This window comes from Cyprinodon tularosa, unplaced genomic scaffold (genome assembly GCF_016077235.1).
Source record: "Cyprinodon tularosa strain WSP-4 unplaced genomic scaffold, ASM1607723v1 ctg27, whole genome shotgun sequence".
Classification (NCBI taxonomy): Eukaryota; Metazoa; Chordata; class Actinopteri; order Cyprinodontiformes; family Cyprinodontidae; genus Cyprinodon; species Cyprinodon tularosa.
In genome coordinates, this window is record NW_024038974.1 from 2315259 (window position 1) to 2334848 (window position 19590).

Sequence of the window (19590 nt, forward strand, 5' to 3'; positions counted from 1 at the left end):
TGGAAAAAGCGCTAAATAAGTGCAGGCCATTTACCATTTAATAGTTTCTCATAATAGTTTGGTGGAGTTTTGGTCATTTTTTTCCAGTCTGGTATAACCAAGTCAGTTTTTGTAGACCACCTTACTCTCCCAATTTTTCAGCTCTCCCCAAAAACTTACTTAATACTGTTATTGAAGCTATGTATAGAATGAACAGGGGAGTATCTGCCAAGTGGGTTAGAGCAGTACGCTTGTGCTTTCAGAAAGTTGCAAGTACCTGGTTCAATCCCCACAGCCTCCACTCTGGGTTCCTGAGCACAACCCTTAACACCTGATTGCTCCACGGCAGCCCACTGCTCCCCAAGGGGATGGGTCAAAATGCAGGGAATGAATTTTTACCATTGTGGGACAATAAAGGGATCTACAACACTCCAAAACCCAGATTTTTTACGTGCAAGACATTGCTATTTTGGGGGAATTATTATCGTTGTCCTCTTAGCTGATATTTTAACCTTATTTCTTATAACTTTAAACCTTTTGAGAGGTTTAAAGTGTGTCCTACTTCCCTCTTTGAAATGTAAACGTTTGAATATAAATTACATCAATCACTCATGTAATACTGCAAATAAATTAAGTTATGTGTTTGTGTAAATTACAGCATCCAGCATGGAAATTGGGTTTAAGACAAATCCCACATGTTTACTAAATTGCTGGGGGTAAACAATTGGAAAGGTGTTACATTATTTCTTAATTGCAAGTTTTAAGGCCCAAAGAATAGCTGGAGAAGTTTTGGCAGTGTAAATACTTATGTACTGAAGGGAGGAAGGGAGGCGGCAGTCGCCAACAGTGACGCAACTATCATGTCCACGCCACTGAGGTGGGCACGACCAGCAGGCTATCGCAATGTTCTGTATTTTACATAAAATGTTTATCACTTGGCACAGGTCCTTCAAACCAAATGACATTGGGTGTTCCCACAGAGCAGCTTCCCTGTACCAGCATATATACAATTTCTCCTTAAAGGACTATATGACAATCAAAGGGTTTCTGTGCAGCAATAAACACAACGGTAATTTCCTCATGTATGCTTTTGGTACTGCTGCCTGCATGCAGACATTTTTTTTAAATAAACTTTAAGTCCTGCTTTGCTTGTAGTGCTTCTCGTTTTGTATTTTGACTCTGTATTAGAGGAAAGGTTGAAAATATAAGGTAACACTGGGAAAGTTGCATTCGTCATGATGTCACCATTTCATTTTTATTTATAATCACCTAACCATCATTTGTGATGAAATCCCTTATGTGGTCAAATGTTCAAATATCTGAAATATTACGAAAATGATGATATGGACTTTTTTACACCGATATAGATTAACATCATCTGCATGATATAGCATCGGAATCGGTAAAAAGATATTTTAGTCGTATGCTAAGCCAAAGGTTTTGTTTGGGTTTTTTATTTGTTTTTTGTTTTTTTTTAAACAAAGGGCATTGAAGCATTTGATATGGTAAAAACCCTCAAATTAACAACCATCCCTGTGATCGTCTGCTCCACAACATATGATTTCTGAAATGTAATATCTTACAAAATTTTCTAAAGAAAATATCAAAGGACCCGAACTGTAGGTTTTCACAAGCTATTAGACATAGACTAGTTGAAACAAATATATACTTTAAAGATATCGCTTTGTATTGTGTGTTTCTCTTTCTGAATTTGAGGTGGGTTTGAAATAATAATATTATTTTGGAGTATCACAATTCTATTCTGCACTCAGGAAGATTATAGGTGCCATATGCCTCCTACAATTCTAATGTACAAATTATTTAGCTTTTTTTTTGCAAAGAGCTACCCAATCTTTGCAATTTAAATATTTTGAAATATCATATTTTTGATGTTGGAGTTGATGTAAGATTTTACGGGTCCATCTAAATAGTGCAAATCGCTTCAGACACTTAAGCCAAAGTTTGTCAGCGGTCACCATGATTAGTGTTGGAATAGTAAGAAAGATGGTAGGAACAGGAAGCAGGATGCTTCCTATCAATAGTTCATTGAGCATAGGGACCTGCTAACATTCCTATCTGATCCATAGCAGTCCTTATTGTGGTGTAAGAAGACATTGAAGCCGAGCCCACCTTAATGTTTTTAAGAAGAAAAACAAAAAGAAAATTTCTTCATGAATACTCTGTGTGAAACATTCCATTATGTATACACACCTTCAAATGTTTTGGGTTTTATAAACGAGAGCTCCAACCTTTTGTGACATTTGTTTACCTTTTATTTTTGTATTTCTTTTTCAGAAGGCTTTAGTCCCAATTTTAAAAGCATCAATAATGTGTTTTTCCTTTGCATAATGACACCCAGAAGGTAAAGTGCTGTTCAGATTCAGCACAGCATCCTGAGTTCCCCTGCAACCCACAATAGTGTTCTTACTCTTGACCCCATGAAAGGTGAAAGAACTAGAGCTAGAATTTGCAAAATTCAGAAGGAGGAGTTGACTGCCCTGGTCTTGGCCCATCTCAAACGAGTCTTTAGCATTAGCCTGAGGGACCAACTAATCTGGACTTATGAGAAATAAAAATAGAAAGAGAGTAATCAACTGCAGATATATCCCATAGTATATAGTATTTATTCAGATTGCACTTTACAAAACAACATGTGATAGATCAAAAAGGTAAAATTGTAGTAAAATAAGATTTTAAATCATCAATTATGTGCTGAGGCAGGTAGTTCTTGAGCTTTGAGGCCAATTTATGTCCTCTTTAATTTAGGAACCACCAGAAGCATCTTGTCATAGGTCATAAGGGAATGAGATGGGGCGCAGGGGTCCAGGGGGTTTGAAAATGTTAGCACAAGGTCATTAACAGACTTTCAAACAAAGCGCTTTAGAGATTTAAAGTGACTCCGGGTGTTTTGAGCTACATCTGTACTTCTGCTGCTTTAAGCTTACGCTCCTAGAGGACATGAAGACTACTTTTCCTTACTCTGAAACATTTCTCTTCTTTTCTTCAGTTTTTGCATTACTTGTTACTTAAACTATTAAATTCAAGTTCTTTCTGGTTTCCTTTTTTTTCTTCATAGTTTGTACATCTGGCCAGCTTTCCTGTTTGGCTGTTAAATGTTAAAGATGTCGATCTTTCTTCGAAAATCAACTGGACTGCCACTGTGGACAGCTCCATGTTATAGATGATTTAGTTGGGCCTGTTTGTCTGCGCTTAGTCGTCTGTAGTTATTTAGTCTGGAAATAACTACAGATGCAGCTTCTGCTGTGGCTAAGTGAGTGGTTTCTTTCATCCCTTTGACCTGAAAATAGCCTCAGAGCTTTTGTTTAACTTTCTTTCCTAGAACAAAGCCACCTATGGAGCTTGTCTACTAATGCCATCTCCAACATAGAAAGTACTGCCTCTCTTCTCAGACCTCCAATCCATCATGATTGTTTTTGATCTTTTTATGCTCATTATGAACTATTGGATAAGAATACCTTGATGGAAACGGACAAAAATTTTAAAACACATACTAAATTTCGCAATACTTTTTTTATTTGCTTGAGGTTGTTTTTGACTTAAAAAAAAGTGAATGCACACAAGAGGAGATGGAAACGATTGTACAAGTTCTGATGAAGCAATATTTAACTCATATGACTGACCAGCTGTTTCTGCTGCCAGCTTTCCATTAGAATCCCATTTCTCCTTCAACTTCTCTGGATGGCATGTAATATCACTAATAGTAGATGACATGATGAAGTAAGCAGAACTTGTCTGATTGCAGCACATTCATTGAAACCGCTGTCCATGACCAATCTGTGGTTTGCACTATTACCTCTATTTCCTCTTTATTTCAGCCAAGCAGAAAGACATTTCATCCCAGAGCTGCATGTTCTGACCCCGTAACATCATCAGTGACTCCTCACACTCCCACCATGGACCGTTCTCCCTACCGCCCTTTGGGAAAAGGCTTTGCAGCATTCGATGCAGGACCAGCAGATTCTGCAACAGCTTTTTCCCTGCTGCCATAAGACTGTTGAACTATGAAACTCTAATCAAGACACATATCTCTGCATCACACTGCAAATATCATACTTGCACTAAATTTTCAAATCTCTTCAAATAGAATTCAACTCAATGTTCTACTGCATTTTGCACCATATTAATTTATTTTTGCACTCCTACACTATATACATTTTGGTCACTGCTGCACTTTATAAATGGACATATTTATTTCACTGCTAATCTACCCATTCACTGTTGAAAAAGCTGTATGTATCGAAATCTTGTTTTATATGCACTCTGTGTATACAAAATGACAATAAAGTTTGTCTAAGTCTAAGTCTTAGCCATAACGTAAACATATGACGACATTACACATTACATATTCAAGTTAACATACTCCAATGAATGGAAACAAATTTCATCAGTAACTTTTCAAACTTCATAAAATATTACCCTAACTTTTGTGATTGTACGTTGAACTCCAACTAGTTAAATGACACCTCTGTCATGGCCTGAGGGGGTCTGTATCCCTTTCACCAGCACTAAACAACTTTTAGGAGGGTGGCAGACGCCCTGCCACACAAAACAACTACAAATGTGCAGACTGATTTATGGCATACATCACTTTCATCTTTCCCAAAAGTAGTTGATCCTCTTAGGAAAAAGCTGTCAATACAACTTTTTTCAATTGGACAGAGTGAAAAAAATCGACAGAAACTGAAATATATTTAGAACCGCTTTAACAAGTTTTGATAAAGGCTTGCTCAGAATTTGCATCACATTTGTTTGGAAACACAGCTACTGTGAATGGTTGTACTGGAGGTTTCTTCCTGTCATCAGTCTTATCACAAAAACTTTGATCAGAGGTAGGGCCTCATACCCTGGAGTCCTACCCTCTGATTCAGGTTTTAACAGAAAATATCATATATAAATACCAGAAACTATATCAAAATACACAATTATATCTGTATTTCTCTAAAAATAAATAAATAAATGAAATCATCCCACTGGTTAACTTAGTTGTTCCCAATCCTTTCTTCATTGGCCCCTCTAAGGTTTAAAAGAAGAGTTGAAGCACCTGACTCAGACCAACCTTTTCGGCTATTGAACGAAGAAAAAAAATCCCTGGCTGTAAACCATTTTGACAAGCATATATTTCAAATAACAAAACTGCCATTTTAAGTGCAGTTATTTTTAAGTTTCACTGTGTAGTTTTTCTTTGTTAACTGTGTAGAATTCACCTTTGCAAAGAATAAAAAATAAACTCTCAAAAATGGAAGTTGGCAAAGTTGCCAGTTTGTGATATTTGTCAATAGAGACTTGCATCATCAAGCATGTTTTTCCTGCAGAATTTAATTTCATCCTTTAATTTATTTAAAATCCCCCATCTTTTTTTCATCTTTTGCTCAGCTTAAGCAAAGATGCAACAGCAGCAGAAGATCAAGAAGCATCCAAGGCCCTCACCTAAGACTTTTAAACTGAGGGTGCAGATGGGTGAAACTGTTGGGGGTATAGGCCTCTCTATAGTTCAGCCTTCCAATCAATATCCAACATCTATCAGCATTGGGAGGCAATATTTCCCCTCTTTACCTTGCAATAATCGCGCTTAAGGCTGTGAAGTACCTTATCATAGGTCTGGAAGCAAGAGAAAGGCCGGTTTCCCTGGCGACCATGAAAGCCATTGGTTTCCTTTTCAGCAGAATAATGAACTTCTCTCATCCGTGTATCACTCTTCCACCCCACTCTCAGCCTCTTCGATTAAATTCAAGTCCACGCGTCCTTGAGATCCATCGTGCCTGGCTTATAATTTGACAAACAAGAAAAAAAACATAGAAGGGAAAAATGCTCAAAGCTCAAGAAATCCGCAGATTTAGGCATCTACAGTCAATACAGAGCTCAGTGTTGCTGTGTAATTGAATTAATCAAATTATATGTATATATATATATATATATATATATATATATATATATATATATATATATATATATATATATATATATATATATATATATATATATATATATATTAGGGCAATTTGTAGTGTATTTGTAGTGAATTTGTAGTAATATATGCAGCTTTTCTGTAAAGATGCATATATTTATTTAGTTATTATTTACTTAGTTAGTTATTATTTATATTAATTTAGTTATTTTCAACTTTTTTTAAGAGTGCTACATTTTAAGTCCAATAACACAGTGCTGGATTAGAGCTGGATCTTCTTAGGTGTAAAGGTTGTCTTTTTTCATCTCTGTATCTCAATCTGAATAAGAATAACAACAATGAAAAAATATTTTCTGCCATCTTGAATCCGACCATTGATTGCTACAGTGTCCTTGAGCGCGCATCCTCTGCAGAGAGGACACCAAGTGCTTCATTCAGCGGCGCTGACCGCGCCATGGTCGATTATAAGAGAAGAAAGGATATCAGAAAATATGCTCCAGGAAAACTTTGACAACAGAGGCGCGCGCAAATCCAAATAAAACCACCAAGTGATGAGGTCAAACAAAAAAATAGAAGCGCTCAAAAAAAAAAATAATAATAATAATAAAGACTTATATATGTTATTATAAAAAAAAGGCAAACTAATTTAACTTATACATGGCACACACCCAGCTTTGTTGGGTTCTGCTGTTTTTAATTTTCAGCAATCAGTTCATTATTAACCTACATTTAATGATGGTATTGCGAGCTTAAAGCAACTTAAATTAACAATTACTCACTTTTATTTAATACATGGTGATGTTAATGATTTAAACACATTTTATAAATTACGTCCTGATATCACAATCAATTTATACGATTAGACAAAAAACAATCTGCGGTCTTTGTCTTAATAAGCGGATTATAGGCTAAACGGGTAGATGACAGGTCTTCAAAATATTTTAAACTTGACTGGACATATTTAATTCGTCTATATGTGTTACTTTATTCGCAATAAAGACAGATATTAGAACAGATGATGCACTGAAGGCCATAACCGTTTAAGGAACGTTAGACTTTGTGGAAATTGGCTTTAATCTTTATTAAGATAGTCATTAGATATGGGAAAATAAAAATAAATAGTTAATGATGAGGAAAAACTTAACAGCTTTTAAATCTATAGATTATAAGACAGTGGTGCGGAAGTGTTTTTGAGTTTAAAAAAGTCCCACCAATCAATTTTAACATAGATGAAAGCCTAAATTAATAGATAAACTGTTGAAGTTAATCAAAGTGGTTAATTCTTACATTAAATAATTCGTTCCGATTAACAGTTGGATAGAGGTGGGCTTTTAAGATGCGCAGTTACATTACGCCACGAGGAGGCGCTGGTGAGCCACGCTGAACAGAGTCAATCTATGTGGTGTTCAGTGGGTTAATATGTAAAATACCTTTGATAGACTATGGTACGGAGACTAATGAAGGTTAAAAAAATAATAATAAAGCAAGTAGAGCAATTTCAAATAACAAACTGAATTATTTTCAGTGTAATAAAGTAAATCAAGGCTAAGAATACATTGACAGAATTACATAAAAGATGTCAAAAGTACAGATTTCCATAAATAAACTGAATCATTCTGCTGAAAACTGAGCCAGAGGAGAAATGTTTTTAACTGAATTTTTAGATTTAAAAAAATAATTATTTTGAAGCTTTCTGTCAAATCTTGACCATTTTAAATACTTTTCTACATGAGAATGTTTTCATTTATGGTGCGGTGATTTCATTTGGCCTCTCAAATCGATCAAGATTCATTTTAATATTCTTTCTGGAGATTAAATCGTAAAAAAAAAAAAAAAAAAAAAAAAAGATGTATCTTACTAATATCTATCTGATACATATTACAAACTCTTCTCATAGCCTAACCCCTTTAGCACATGCAACAACAAAAAAATGGTGGTATGCAAACATGAAGAATCTCATTTATCTGAGATTTATGTGTTATATATTGTGAAAGGATTTCTCTCAAGGCATCAGAGGTAAAAACACACTGTAAATAGTAAAGAATTTTTGGCTGAAGTAGTTTTGTGGCTGTGTTAGCTTTCATTTCTGTCCAAATAGTGCTTGCAGAAAGGAAGAAGATGGGAAAAGGAGCAGAGAGCGGATTTGCTATATTTGCTGTTATAAGTGAGTAAAAAGCAGTTTTAATATATTTGTAAGTGAGAAAGTCCACCTGAAAACTTCATCTGTGCAGTCAATTCATTAAAATTATGATCCTGCCTTCAAATATTATTTCCCTGTGCACCAGTATAAAACCCTGTACACCGGCAGTGCTCTGTCACTGGAAATCCCCCCTTAAAGGAAGCCTCTGGCCCAGTCGCCTCTTCTATGTTTTCTGCTAATGTTTGCAGTTGCTGGAAGGTGTTTTCCAAACCGTAGGCACCAAAATAATAAAATCGAACACATTTTGCCATCAGGTTTCTAAATCTTAATCCTAAATTATTTTAAATTAATCTAGGCATTAATAAACTGTTTTAGTGAAGTGATGATAGTGATCTGCATTAGCAGTGCTGTGTCTGTCTCCCTCCCAGCTCCCAGATCAGCTTTTGATTGGTTGATGTGGCGCATGGTAGAGGTGGGCGGATCGATCCCAGGATCGATACTATCGATACCAACGCTGGTATTTATATTGAACAATATTCGTTTAACAAGATCGATACTTTTTATCCTCTCTCGCGCGCGCTGACTGCTGCGGAGTCACCAGTTTCCCCATATGTGTAACAGCACTTTGCTCCCCCTCCCCTCTCCTACAGTCACATGGCTCAGCGGCGCCAGCCAATCAGCGCGCAGGCTTAGCTTGGCCTGCCCACTCAGCACTACGTCACACAGACAACCGCGCTGCCGGTTGCTGGGTGAGTGCTCACTCAGACTTGGATGGAGAGAGAGACCAAAGACCCGCCTCCAGCCTCAGACAGACATCTTTGACCCAAGCGTTTCAGTCCTCCAGAGAATATCCAGGTAGATAACAGTGGTCATCGTCTGCAGCACTTCATTATACATCATATATTACTCAGAAAGTGTAGTTAAGACCTTGAAAAAACCCAGTACATTTATCCCATTAAAAATTGTTAGCTAAAATAAGTTAACATTAGATAATCTCTTATTTATTCCACGATTGAGAACTTTATAGAAAAAAAGCAACAGGCAAGTGCAGCTTAAATGTAAAAAGTATCGGTATCGGTATCGATATCGGCGATACTGACCCAGTATTTACTTGGTATCGGATCGATTAAAAAATCCCGGTATCGCCCACCTCTAGCGCATGGAGCAGCAAAAGTTCAATTTATTCAACTCCAGCAGCTGCTGCTTTTGCAGCACATCCAGCGCATCAGATGCTCAGCAGCACATGAGACACTGCTTCAGCTGCTTCGAAGATGCAGTGCTCCTGCTGCTCAAAATGCCCTACTGGACCTTTTGCTGCGCGTTGATGCACATTAACCATTGACTTTGCATGTATACTAGCTGCTTCTGCTGCCTCTAGCACGAGCGGTCTGAACGTAGCATTAGAGACTATAATATGACTTCTGACGCAGCAATAAATTTGATTTATTTGTTTAAAAATGAGTTCAAATGAAAACTTGCATCACCTCCAGCTGTCCTCTGAGTGGGCATCCATTTATATTTCTTAGGGCCTGGTCCATCAGGTCCCACATATGTTGATAATTGTCTCCACCTGGTGGCCTGGAGCACCTCCGTTAAGTGTACCTAGTTTACAGTTTTTCTTGAATTTTAGCTGCTGCTACCTACAGCATTTTTTCTTTTCCTAGTGTTTGGTATGTTAGCGTTATCTGTGTATTAAAGCGGCTTTGGTGTCTGCAGCACCTCTGACACTTTCGCTCTCTATTTTTGTGATCAAAGCATTTCTCCTTTGCAGCATATTTCTTTTGCATGTGATTTATTGATGTATTGTTTATGTGTTAGTCTCACTTTTGTGTTTGCAGTACTTTTCAAATGTGTTATGCATTGCTGTTTTTGCAGTGTGCAACCCCCAGCAAAAATATTTTGGGTTTTGTTGTAGATTTACATCCACAAATTACATATAGGATATTAAATCCTATATGCAATTTGTAATTTGTAAAACAACCATCAATGATTTAATTTAATTTTTTACCATTTCATTCTTTTTTTTTTTTTTCAGTGTCCTGTCTGGCAATGTGGCAATAGGAATAATTGTCTTGATGCCAAAAAGAGCCCAACAGATTTTACTTTCACAAGTGGAGCAGTATGGCAATTGCCATACTGCTCCACTTGTTTCATGCATATAAATTGCTTTATTATAATTATGCAGGGAGTTTTACAGTTTATATGGACACTGCAATGTAAATAGAGCAGAAAAACAGAAGAAGAAAAGGAAAAAAGAAAAAAAAAGAGAAAAGATGAAAGATAAGAGGAAAGAAAGAAGAGATAGAAAGGACCATTTCATTCTAACATCTCCTAAGTAAATGTAGTCGACTACCCCTGTCTGCATTGTTTCTTGCTGATCACCAGTCAGATATGCACTTTCATCCTTGGTTTTACACAATCTGCTTTCCAAACACAGCTTGTGTTGTGTCTCCATCTGTGACATAGTTTCAGTTTCTCCTAAAAAGTAACTTGCAAGACATAAGACTTAACTTAAGCTATATTTTTCTTCAGCAGGAAGCATGTTCCTCTGTAGAGATTTAGTTTCTGGTTAATTTTCCTTATAAGACCAAAACCATTGCAATATAAAGCTTTAAAGTCATTTTAAACTGTAGTTACTATATCATAGTCCTCACACTTAATATCTCAGTAATCCAGTTGGGCTGACAACTTTATTTACGCAAATAGATAAATCTGTAACTATAGCCATGAAGTCAGCTTTAGTAAAACTGTTCCAGAGTTAAAAGACCTTGAAATTCCATGAACAGTTCCCATAGGTAAAGGAAGGAAAGGAAACACAATTTTCCCCTTTGCTGAGGGGTGGGCAGCAGAGAGTCTGAGTTCAAACTTAACTCCCCGTTTTTCTCCCAGTTAAGAGAGAAAGTTGGCTCTGCATGTTGAAGGACAAAAACAGCTGTGCTGGAATCCAGCGCAGGCCTGATTGCAGCTGTTGTTTCCAAGCAATATTCAAACACTGCTGATAGACCAGGGGGGATTGCCTCACTGGTGTCTCATCTTTGAGAAAAGATACTGACCATATTACTGTCTTAGTCAACTGAAGTTAAGTTACATCTAAGAAAGGTTTGCATATAGTTTTCCAATGAAAACTTTTTTTAACATTTCAGGCAGCATTTTCTTCAAAGATATTTTTACATTTACAGTGATAAAACTGTGCAGCAATACCACCAAAGATGTTCACATTCCCCAATCAAGTCCCAGTCAAACAAAAATAAAAATTTTATATTTAATGCATATCATTTGGTATGAGTAAAACACAGATTATAGGTAAGTTATGAAATAAAATTATCCTCCAACAAAATTTGACACAAACATTTTATAGTTTCATCTTTTCCAGAACATGTTATACTACATATAAAAAGACATTTATTATTCTAGAAACTCAATACTGACAACATATCTTCTGTTTTTAATTTAATTAAATCTAGTATTGGACATTTAAGTTAGTTATCTTATAGTTTTATAAGTGGGCTTTTATTGGGGAATTGCTTTTTAGTGCTTTTGCGTGCTTAAAAATAAACTTAAAAGCTTAAAAAAATAAATACACTACACATAAACAGGGAAACGTAATACTGTATTCTAACTATTCAATCTTTTATTGCTAAAGCATGAAACGTTTACTTTTAGCTGGCAACCTCTCATTCAACATATGTTCAGAATGCTCAAACCTTTGTAAAAAAACAATTTTGAGTAATTAACTTTTAATATTTAAGTTTGAATCACTAACATTTTTTACATCTTGATGTAAAACACGTACTTCATTCTTCAATACTCTTACTCACTTACTCAAAAATGTTGATGTAATAATTTCTTTCTTGTACACAAAATACCAATTTTTAAAATATAATATAGTGTAATATTTATTAAAGAACCACAGCACATTTTATATGCAAAACGACCAATAGAAATCTCAGCATAATTCAAACTGTGATTTTTATTTTGAAGTAAAGTGTTTTCTTTTTTTTTTAGGACTCATATCCCTGTTTATTTAAAGCTTAAACATATGGTAAAATAATTAAGAATTTCAGTATTGATACAGAACATAAGAGATATGTCACTCAGTATTTTAAGGAAATGTAAAAGGAATACCAGGCTTTAAGAAATAGGTATGCTATCTGCTTTAATTTATTTTTTAATTTAAAAAAGGGGGGAAAGTGAAGAATTTTATTCTCCCAAATATTCAGCGTGAAAATCTATTGGAATTACAACAACCAAACCTAACTTTTTATTTCTAACCTGGTTCTGTACATCTGCACACTGCTAGATTTTCTTTTTACCTTTGAGGATGGGAGGCAAGTCATTAATGTTGGAAGGCCTCCTTTCCAGCACCCTAATCTTCGGCTGAGCCACAATAAGAAATAACTTATCCAGTCAAAATTTATATTGACTAAATTAAAATACAGTTCTAATCAGGCATGTGATATGACAACCATAAGCTTAACTAAACATTTAGGATTATAACACACATTGTGGCTGTGGATGTATTAAGCAAAATGAATTTGTAAGCTGCCATTACCTCGTCTTGCTGGCATGTACTGTGTGTAGCATTACCATGATGACCAGTCATGTTTATACACCACAGCATTCAAAGAAACAAGATTATTCCCTTGCCCAGTGGATCTACACTTCCAGGGTTTCACCACTGACGAGAAATCTACATGAGAAAAACCTTTGAGCAGAATTTGAGCCCTAGATCTCTAGTTTGAGCCGAGTCTCAGTCAGGTCTGAATTGTTTTTTGTGTCATAGTCTCTAAATACCACTGTGATAGCGCACCAAACATAAAATAGAGCTTCAAGTTATGCCAAGTATTACACTAACATCTGATAAAACAGTCTTTGAGCAGCATATATATATATATATATATATATATATATATATATATATATATATATATATATATATATATATATATATATATATATATATATATGTATATATACATATATATATATATAAATATATATATATATATATAAATATATATATATATATATATATATATATATATATATATATATATATATATATATATATATATATATATATATATATATATATAATCTGTAACATACGATGCACTTATTGAAAGTTATATTTATAACAAAACTGTAATTGTCCATTCCGCAAGAAAAATGTTAAGACACAAGAAAATATATTTTTATACAGTAAATACTGAAATTCTTCATTATCACTCAGCCTCTTCACAGGCCTTAGGAGTCAAGTTCTTACAGACCAGACCCAAACTGCTGTTTGCTTGACTTTGGTTGTGTTTCTTGTTTCTTTTTCTTGAAAGAATGTACATTAACTTGGAGCGATAGTGATCTCCGGCTAGGAAGTACAGGATGGGATCGATGCAACTGTTGAGGCTTGCCAGCGGCCTTGTGATTTTGTAGGCAAAGTTCACAATGTTAAGGAACTCACAGTTGAGATTCAGCACACGTGAGGTGTAGTATAGTGTCCGTGTGACGTGAAATGGGACGAAGCTCACTGCGAATACTATCAACACCACAATGATGAGTTTGATGGACTTTCGGTGGGAGCCAGTGGCCTGCTGGCTGGAGGATAATCCCCGTCTGGGCTGACACAAGGTCCTTGCCATCAGACAGTAACACACCAAAATGACTACGAACGGGATGCCAAACAGCAGTACCATTATTACAGAACTGTAGTCAACGTACTGCTCAAAGGCATCTTGTCGGGTCGTGTCATGGCACAGTGTGTCATTGTCTCTCCTTGAGGTGGTGACGAAGATAAGGTTAGGCACCAGGCAAACCGTAACAACAAACCATACCGAGCCACACACCAGGTGGGCGTGGCGAGACTTCACCATGGTCAGCACCTTGATGGGGTGGCAGATGCCAAGATACCGATGCACACTGATGCAAGTGAGGAAGAGGATGCTGCAGTAGAGGTTGGCATAGAAGAGGAAGCGAACAATTTTGCATAGAGCGACGCCAAAAGGCCAGTCACTGCGGTTAGCATAGTAGTAAATCAGAGTGGGCAGTGAGAGCACGTACAAGAAGTCCGACAAGGCAAGATGGAACATGTACACAGTACTGGGGTTCCACGGGCGCATCCTTATGAACATCCACAATGCCATGGAGTTGAGAATGAAGCCAACAACAAACACCAGGCTGTAGGACACAGGAAGCAGGATGTATTTAAACTCCTCATTAAAGCGACAGCTGGAGTTAAAAACTGGTGTGAAAACCTCCAACTGGTTGTGTGGACTGGAGTTCCTGATGACCAGCTCCATGATAGACATCTTATAGTCAACAGATGACCTAAAAATGTAAGAAAAGAAAAGATTTATGAGTGTTTTCATAGTAAGAACATGAAACATGTGGTTATAAAACAATTTTAAACTACAGAGGTTTAAATAGAAATGACTGCAACACCTTCCTGTTTGCTTTAAATCCTAATATCCTCTGATTCATCTCTTAACATTAGCAGCATAAAATTACTGGCATCAAAATATCTCTGAGTGATAAACAGGATGCATGGCAGACACATGCAATCAACTCAGAAGTGTAAATTGATATATTATGTTAACCAGAGCTGTTAAAAAGAATTGGCCCTCCTTATAGAATTCTTCTGTTTATGCTTGTTGTCAGAGATAAATATTTACCTATTTAAATATAAATAGGTAATCAAGACCATTAAAAATCCAACAGATAAACTTGTTCAGTAATGACAAAAAATCTTTTAAAATAGAGACCAACCAATTAATCAGCCAGACGATATTTTGGAACGGCATCGGCCAATCCAAATGCACACATCCTCCAAATCATTTGTGCATTCAGCACCCCTGTTCTGAGATCAAGTAAAGCGCATGCATTGCAACTCCCTCCATTCGCCATCCACTGTTAACGTCATTTTTCATTTGCTGATGTTGTTTTTTAAATGGAGAATTGTGTTACAATTGTTATCATTTTCTTCATGTATATTAAAAAGCTATATATCTACTCAAAAACTGGCCCAAAAACTAATTCTAAAACCATTTTGTGTTTTTAACTTTTGCTTTAGTTTAAGATTGACTTGCTGAGAGAATTTCAAATAAGATTGCCCTTTAGGGAGTAGAATTAATGGTTTCACCAATCATAATAAGGTCCTTAATAATCAAGGTCCTTCTGTAGCAGAAAAGCCCCAGACCTTCATACAACAGCTAGCATGGCAGTATTTATGGTCTAAACCTGCAGATGCAATGTTCGCTTTTCTAAAACATTATGTTACCCATGATTTACACTGCTGGCAACACTCCCTTCTGCACTTTACTGCCATTCATTTTAGTCATAAAGTATATAGGAGAGAAGAGATGCTCTGAAAAGGATTTCACAATACATTGCAGAAGCAATGGATAAGGACGCTCAGTGTAGATTAGTTGTATTTTTTTTCTTATTTTGGTGCATTTAATTTGTTGATTATGAATAACTATAAATTAATAATTTAGGCTATGGATTTATAGGTATGCGCGCATATTTATTAATAAAGCAAGAATTTCAAGAAAGTCTACACTGAAGTATTTTCAAAATAACAGATGTGCATGTTTATTTTCCTGTAAAGTGGTCTGATTAGATCGACTCTGAACTGGCTTCATCGTCTTTATTGAGCTCACAGTGGAGAAATGTATTCGTTACATCAGCTCAAATAGTCAAAGGAGAAGAAGAATGTGACAAAGGAAGAAAAAGAAGCATGGGATATATACAGTATATACAGTTCGTCAACATATGACAGCTTTTTTTTATTTTCTTTTATAGTATGATTATTATGAAGGGTTATTGCACAGGGTGTTTAAATTGGTATTTATATAGATGGATATTTATATTTATAGTTATTGCACTGGGTGTCAAATATATAGAAACAGATTATTGCACAGGGTATAAATAGTAATTGGACTTTATACACTGCACAAGTTATTGTCGTTGTAGTGTAGTCTGATGGCAGCAGGGATGAATGACCTGCGGTAGCGCTCCTTTTTACAAAAGAGTGTAAAAGTCTTTCACTAAAAGAGCTGCTCAGCTCCTCTACAGTCTGGTGCAGAGGGTGGAAAGGGTTGTCCATGATGGAGGTAAGCTTGGACAGCACCCTCCTTTCAGCCACTTCCTCCACTGAGTCCTGAGTGCAGCCTATACGACAGAAACAGCCTTTCTCACCAGTTTTTTCCACCATTTCTTTGGGGGGGGATGGCTGTGTCTATGTTGCCCCCCTTATTTCTCTCACCAAAGTTAATATACACATGCCCACAGAGGTACCATTTTACCTTGTCAGTCAACAGAACATTTTTCCAAAATCTTTGGGATCATAAAGATGTTTTTTTTGTTGTTTTTTTTTTGGTCAAATATGAAACGATTGTTCCCTTTAAACATGCCTATTCATGTCACCACTGACCTTAACTAAGGCCAATTTAACGCTAAAAATATAGTTTGGTCGCTAGTTAGATCTAAATCCAAACATTAACAATAGAAAAGCTGTAACAAAATTATCATATGGAACTATAACTTGGTATGAAGGCATGATATTGTAGTACAAGAACTTAGTTTTACAGACTTTTCCAATACGGATAAAACGACACCTAAATGTTTAAATAGAACATTTATAAAACAGTTTTGGTAGGTTATAAAGAAAGCCCTTTCTTAGGACATTTAAGACTCTCATTGAGGCAGAATTCAGAATAATTAGCTTTGTGGAAACATTGTAAACTCTTAAATACCAGCTGAGACCAGGTATTTACATACATAAAAAAAAGGCTCAATCTTTTCTTCATGCTAACAGATCTAAGAAAAACAAAACTTTAAGAGCTTTAGTTAGATTAGGATTACATAATTACATTCTGTCTGCTGAAGACAACATTAATGAGAAAGACAATTTTAGGGAGGTTTTTGTTCACTTTCTATGAATTTAGAAGTGTAAATATTCATTCTTTCCTTTTTAAAGAATTTATCTAATTATTTTAACTTGGACAAAAGGTTTTGGGCATCCTTTATTGAGTTTCTTATAACAGTTTATTTATCTATTCCTCCTACAAAGTTACAATAACTTAATAAGAGTATATGCAGTACTTTTTTTTTTTTTTTTTTTTTAAGAAAACCTGACTTAGAATTTTGATCTATAATTAGCACAAACTTGAAAACTCACAAGAAAAAAAATATCAAAATGCATCTCTAAATGAACAATCCGGATATTTGGGTGAAAAGTATAACTTTCAGTTAAGTAGTTTCATTTCATGTTTCCTCAATAAATCTCCACCTTACTTTAAATTTACAACCCTGCCAGTTTTTCTCTAAACAACAAGTTCTTGTTTTCACTTTGCGTCAAGAAGCAAAACATCATAAGTATGTTGTTTACTTTAAGTTTGACATCCTCTAGAGGAAATCCAACCTCTTCCTGTAATTTAATGGACTTATTATTATCTCTTAAAATACCCTAATTAGATTTAAAAAAAAAATAAAAGTATTAGCCAAAATGGTTCATATTTCATAACTTTCATAATCTGTGAAATATTGTAAAAGTCACCCTTAGAAGTTTATACTAACACACAATAAAGAAATACAGGGTAATAAATCTTCACGCTGTCTGGGAGGCTTTTTCTTATAATCATTGCAGTGGCATAATATCACATAGAACATTTTTAGAAGTCCAAATTTGAATCTGAATGCTTATAATCCCAACATTATAAGAAATTAACATAGATTTTTGGTTTCTGTTTTGTTTCTTAGAAATAAATGATGCCACATCCATTTGCACTTCTGAGAGTCCTGATTAAGATATGCTTTACTTCAGCACTGTGTGGGAAATCCAAATTAATGAACTGCAACCTTCTGTTTTCCTGGCATTTATAATGTGAAACAGAGACCAATGTTAAAATGAGTGAGAAAAGGGAACATGTTATTTAAGTTAAGAAGACGCGCCTTGATCTTTAGAAATAATAGCTGCAAGACAACAGTTACTCGTGTAAACTTTGTTTTTATCCAAAGTTAGAGAAATAACGTTAAAAAACAACCAATGCTGTTTCTAACAAGACATGTTCCCACTTACAATGATGGGGATGTTGAGGGAGGAAACAAATAAAAACAACAACAACAACAACAACAACAACCAAAAACAACAAGTTGTATGTTGAAAGACTGCTGCAATTTTGAAGTGTTAGGCTATTTTAAGATGTTTTCTTTATTGTATTTTTTTACCCGTGCTATTAAATGTGGCAGGGTCTGTAACCATATGTGCAACACACTTTGCTGCCAGACACAACATTCCAGTGTTTTATGTCACCACACTAAACATATCACTTTTTAAAATATTCTGAGCAGAAAAAATAATAATAATAATATATATATATATATATATATATATATATATATATATATATATATATATATATATATATATATATATATATATATATATATATATATATATATATAATTTTTTCCTCTTATATCAATAAGTAGTTATAACAATGTTATTAATCCGAATAAAAGATCCAGCATGTTGATTTCAGTTAAGTCTGAAATCTTTTCTTTGAACAGAATTTGTAGCGAGATTAAACTTAAGACACGCTATCAGTATTTTTATACTATTTGTTCTGTTTTACAACTTTTACTTAACTTCACTCAGTCTAACTGCCGCCGATGTTTTTTAGACGGGGAAACTGTTGTAAAGTAGGATATTAGAAATAGAAATAGTTCTTTTCGCTCTTGTTACCAACTATTCTGGAGTTTCTTTTCCTCTTTGTTCCCTAAACTAAGAGTTTTTCTCGTGTAAAGCGCAGTTCATTCAAGAGTTTTCAAGGCTGTCTGCTCTCACCTAAACAGGATCAGGCAGCTCTGGTCTTTGCAGGTTAGTTTGTTTTGTTCTGTCGCTTCTTCTCTTGCTGTAGTTCCCAGAGCTCCAAACGCCTCCAACCGTCCATCAGAAGTCCAGGCTCTCCTTTAACCTTCCCGCTGAGTGTTATTTACCGCAGAGCTGGAGTCCATGACAGTAAACTCTAGAACTGCAGGCAGGAGGGAGGGGAGGAAGTGAAAGTCTCACTGGAGAGTGAACAAAGCATGCCCCACAGAATAAAAAAAAAAAGTCAGGTTTTGAAAACGAAATAAAAGTGATCTCAACTTTTCATCAAACCTTGGGGTGAGATTTTGAAATAGTTTGTAGCGAATAGGATTAGGGACACTGCAAAAAAAAAAAAAAAGAAGTTGACTGATTTTAAAAATTTACCTCAGTTTAATATGGGAAAAAAGTCAGAATTCTTACTTTAATCTCAGAATTCTGACTTTTTTCTCAGAATTTCAGGGGCGGAGCTAGATGAAGGTGCAGGGCCAATCATTGGCCACCCCTGTGGCCACCCCTACAATATTTTTTTCACCCTCTATAATACAGACGTTGGCAGCAGTAATACTATCAAAAATGTTTAAACTTATTAAACATTTAAATTTTTTTATATATTAATAGTTACTTGACAACTAAAACGCTTTGGTTAATTATGTCACAATGTTGGTTCTGTTATGTTTTCTT

General features: G+C 35.3%; 1 protein-coding gene across 1 annotated transcript; it reads right to left on the minus strand.

The window, feature by feature from the left end:
• Window positions 1-13108: 13108 nt before the first annotated feature.
• On the minus strand, window positions 13109-19084 carry p2ry4 (pyrimidinergic receptor P2Y4). The gene is made up of 2 exons (XM_038289548.1): window positions 18886-19084; window positions 13109-14366 (listed from the first exon to the last, which is right to left on the minus strand). Exon 2 carries the CDS (start codon window positions 14345-14347, stop codon window positions 13271-13273), a length of 1077 nt encoding a protein of 358 aa, XP_038145476.1. The 5' UTR covers window positions 14348-14366; window positions 18886-19084; the 3' UTR covers window positions 13109-13270.
• Between the last annotated feature and the right edge of the window lie 506 nt (window positions 19085-19590).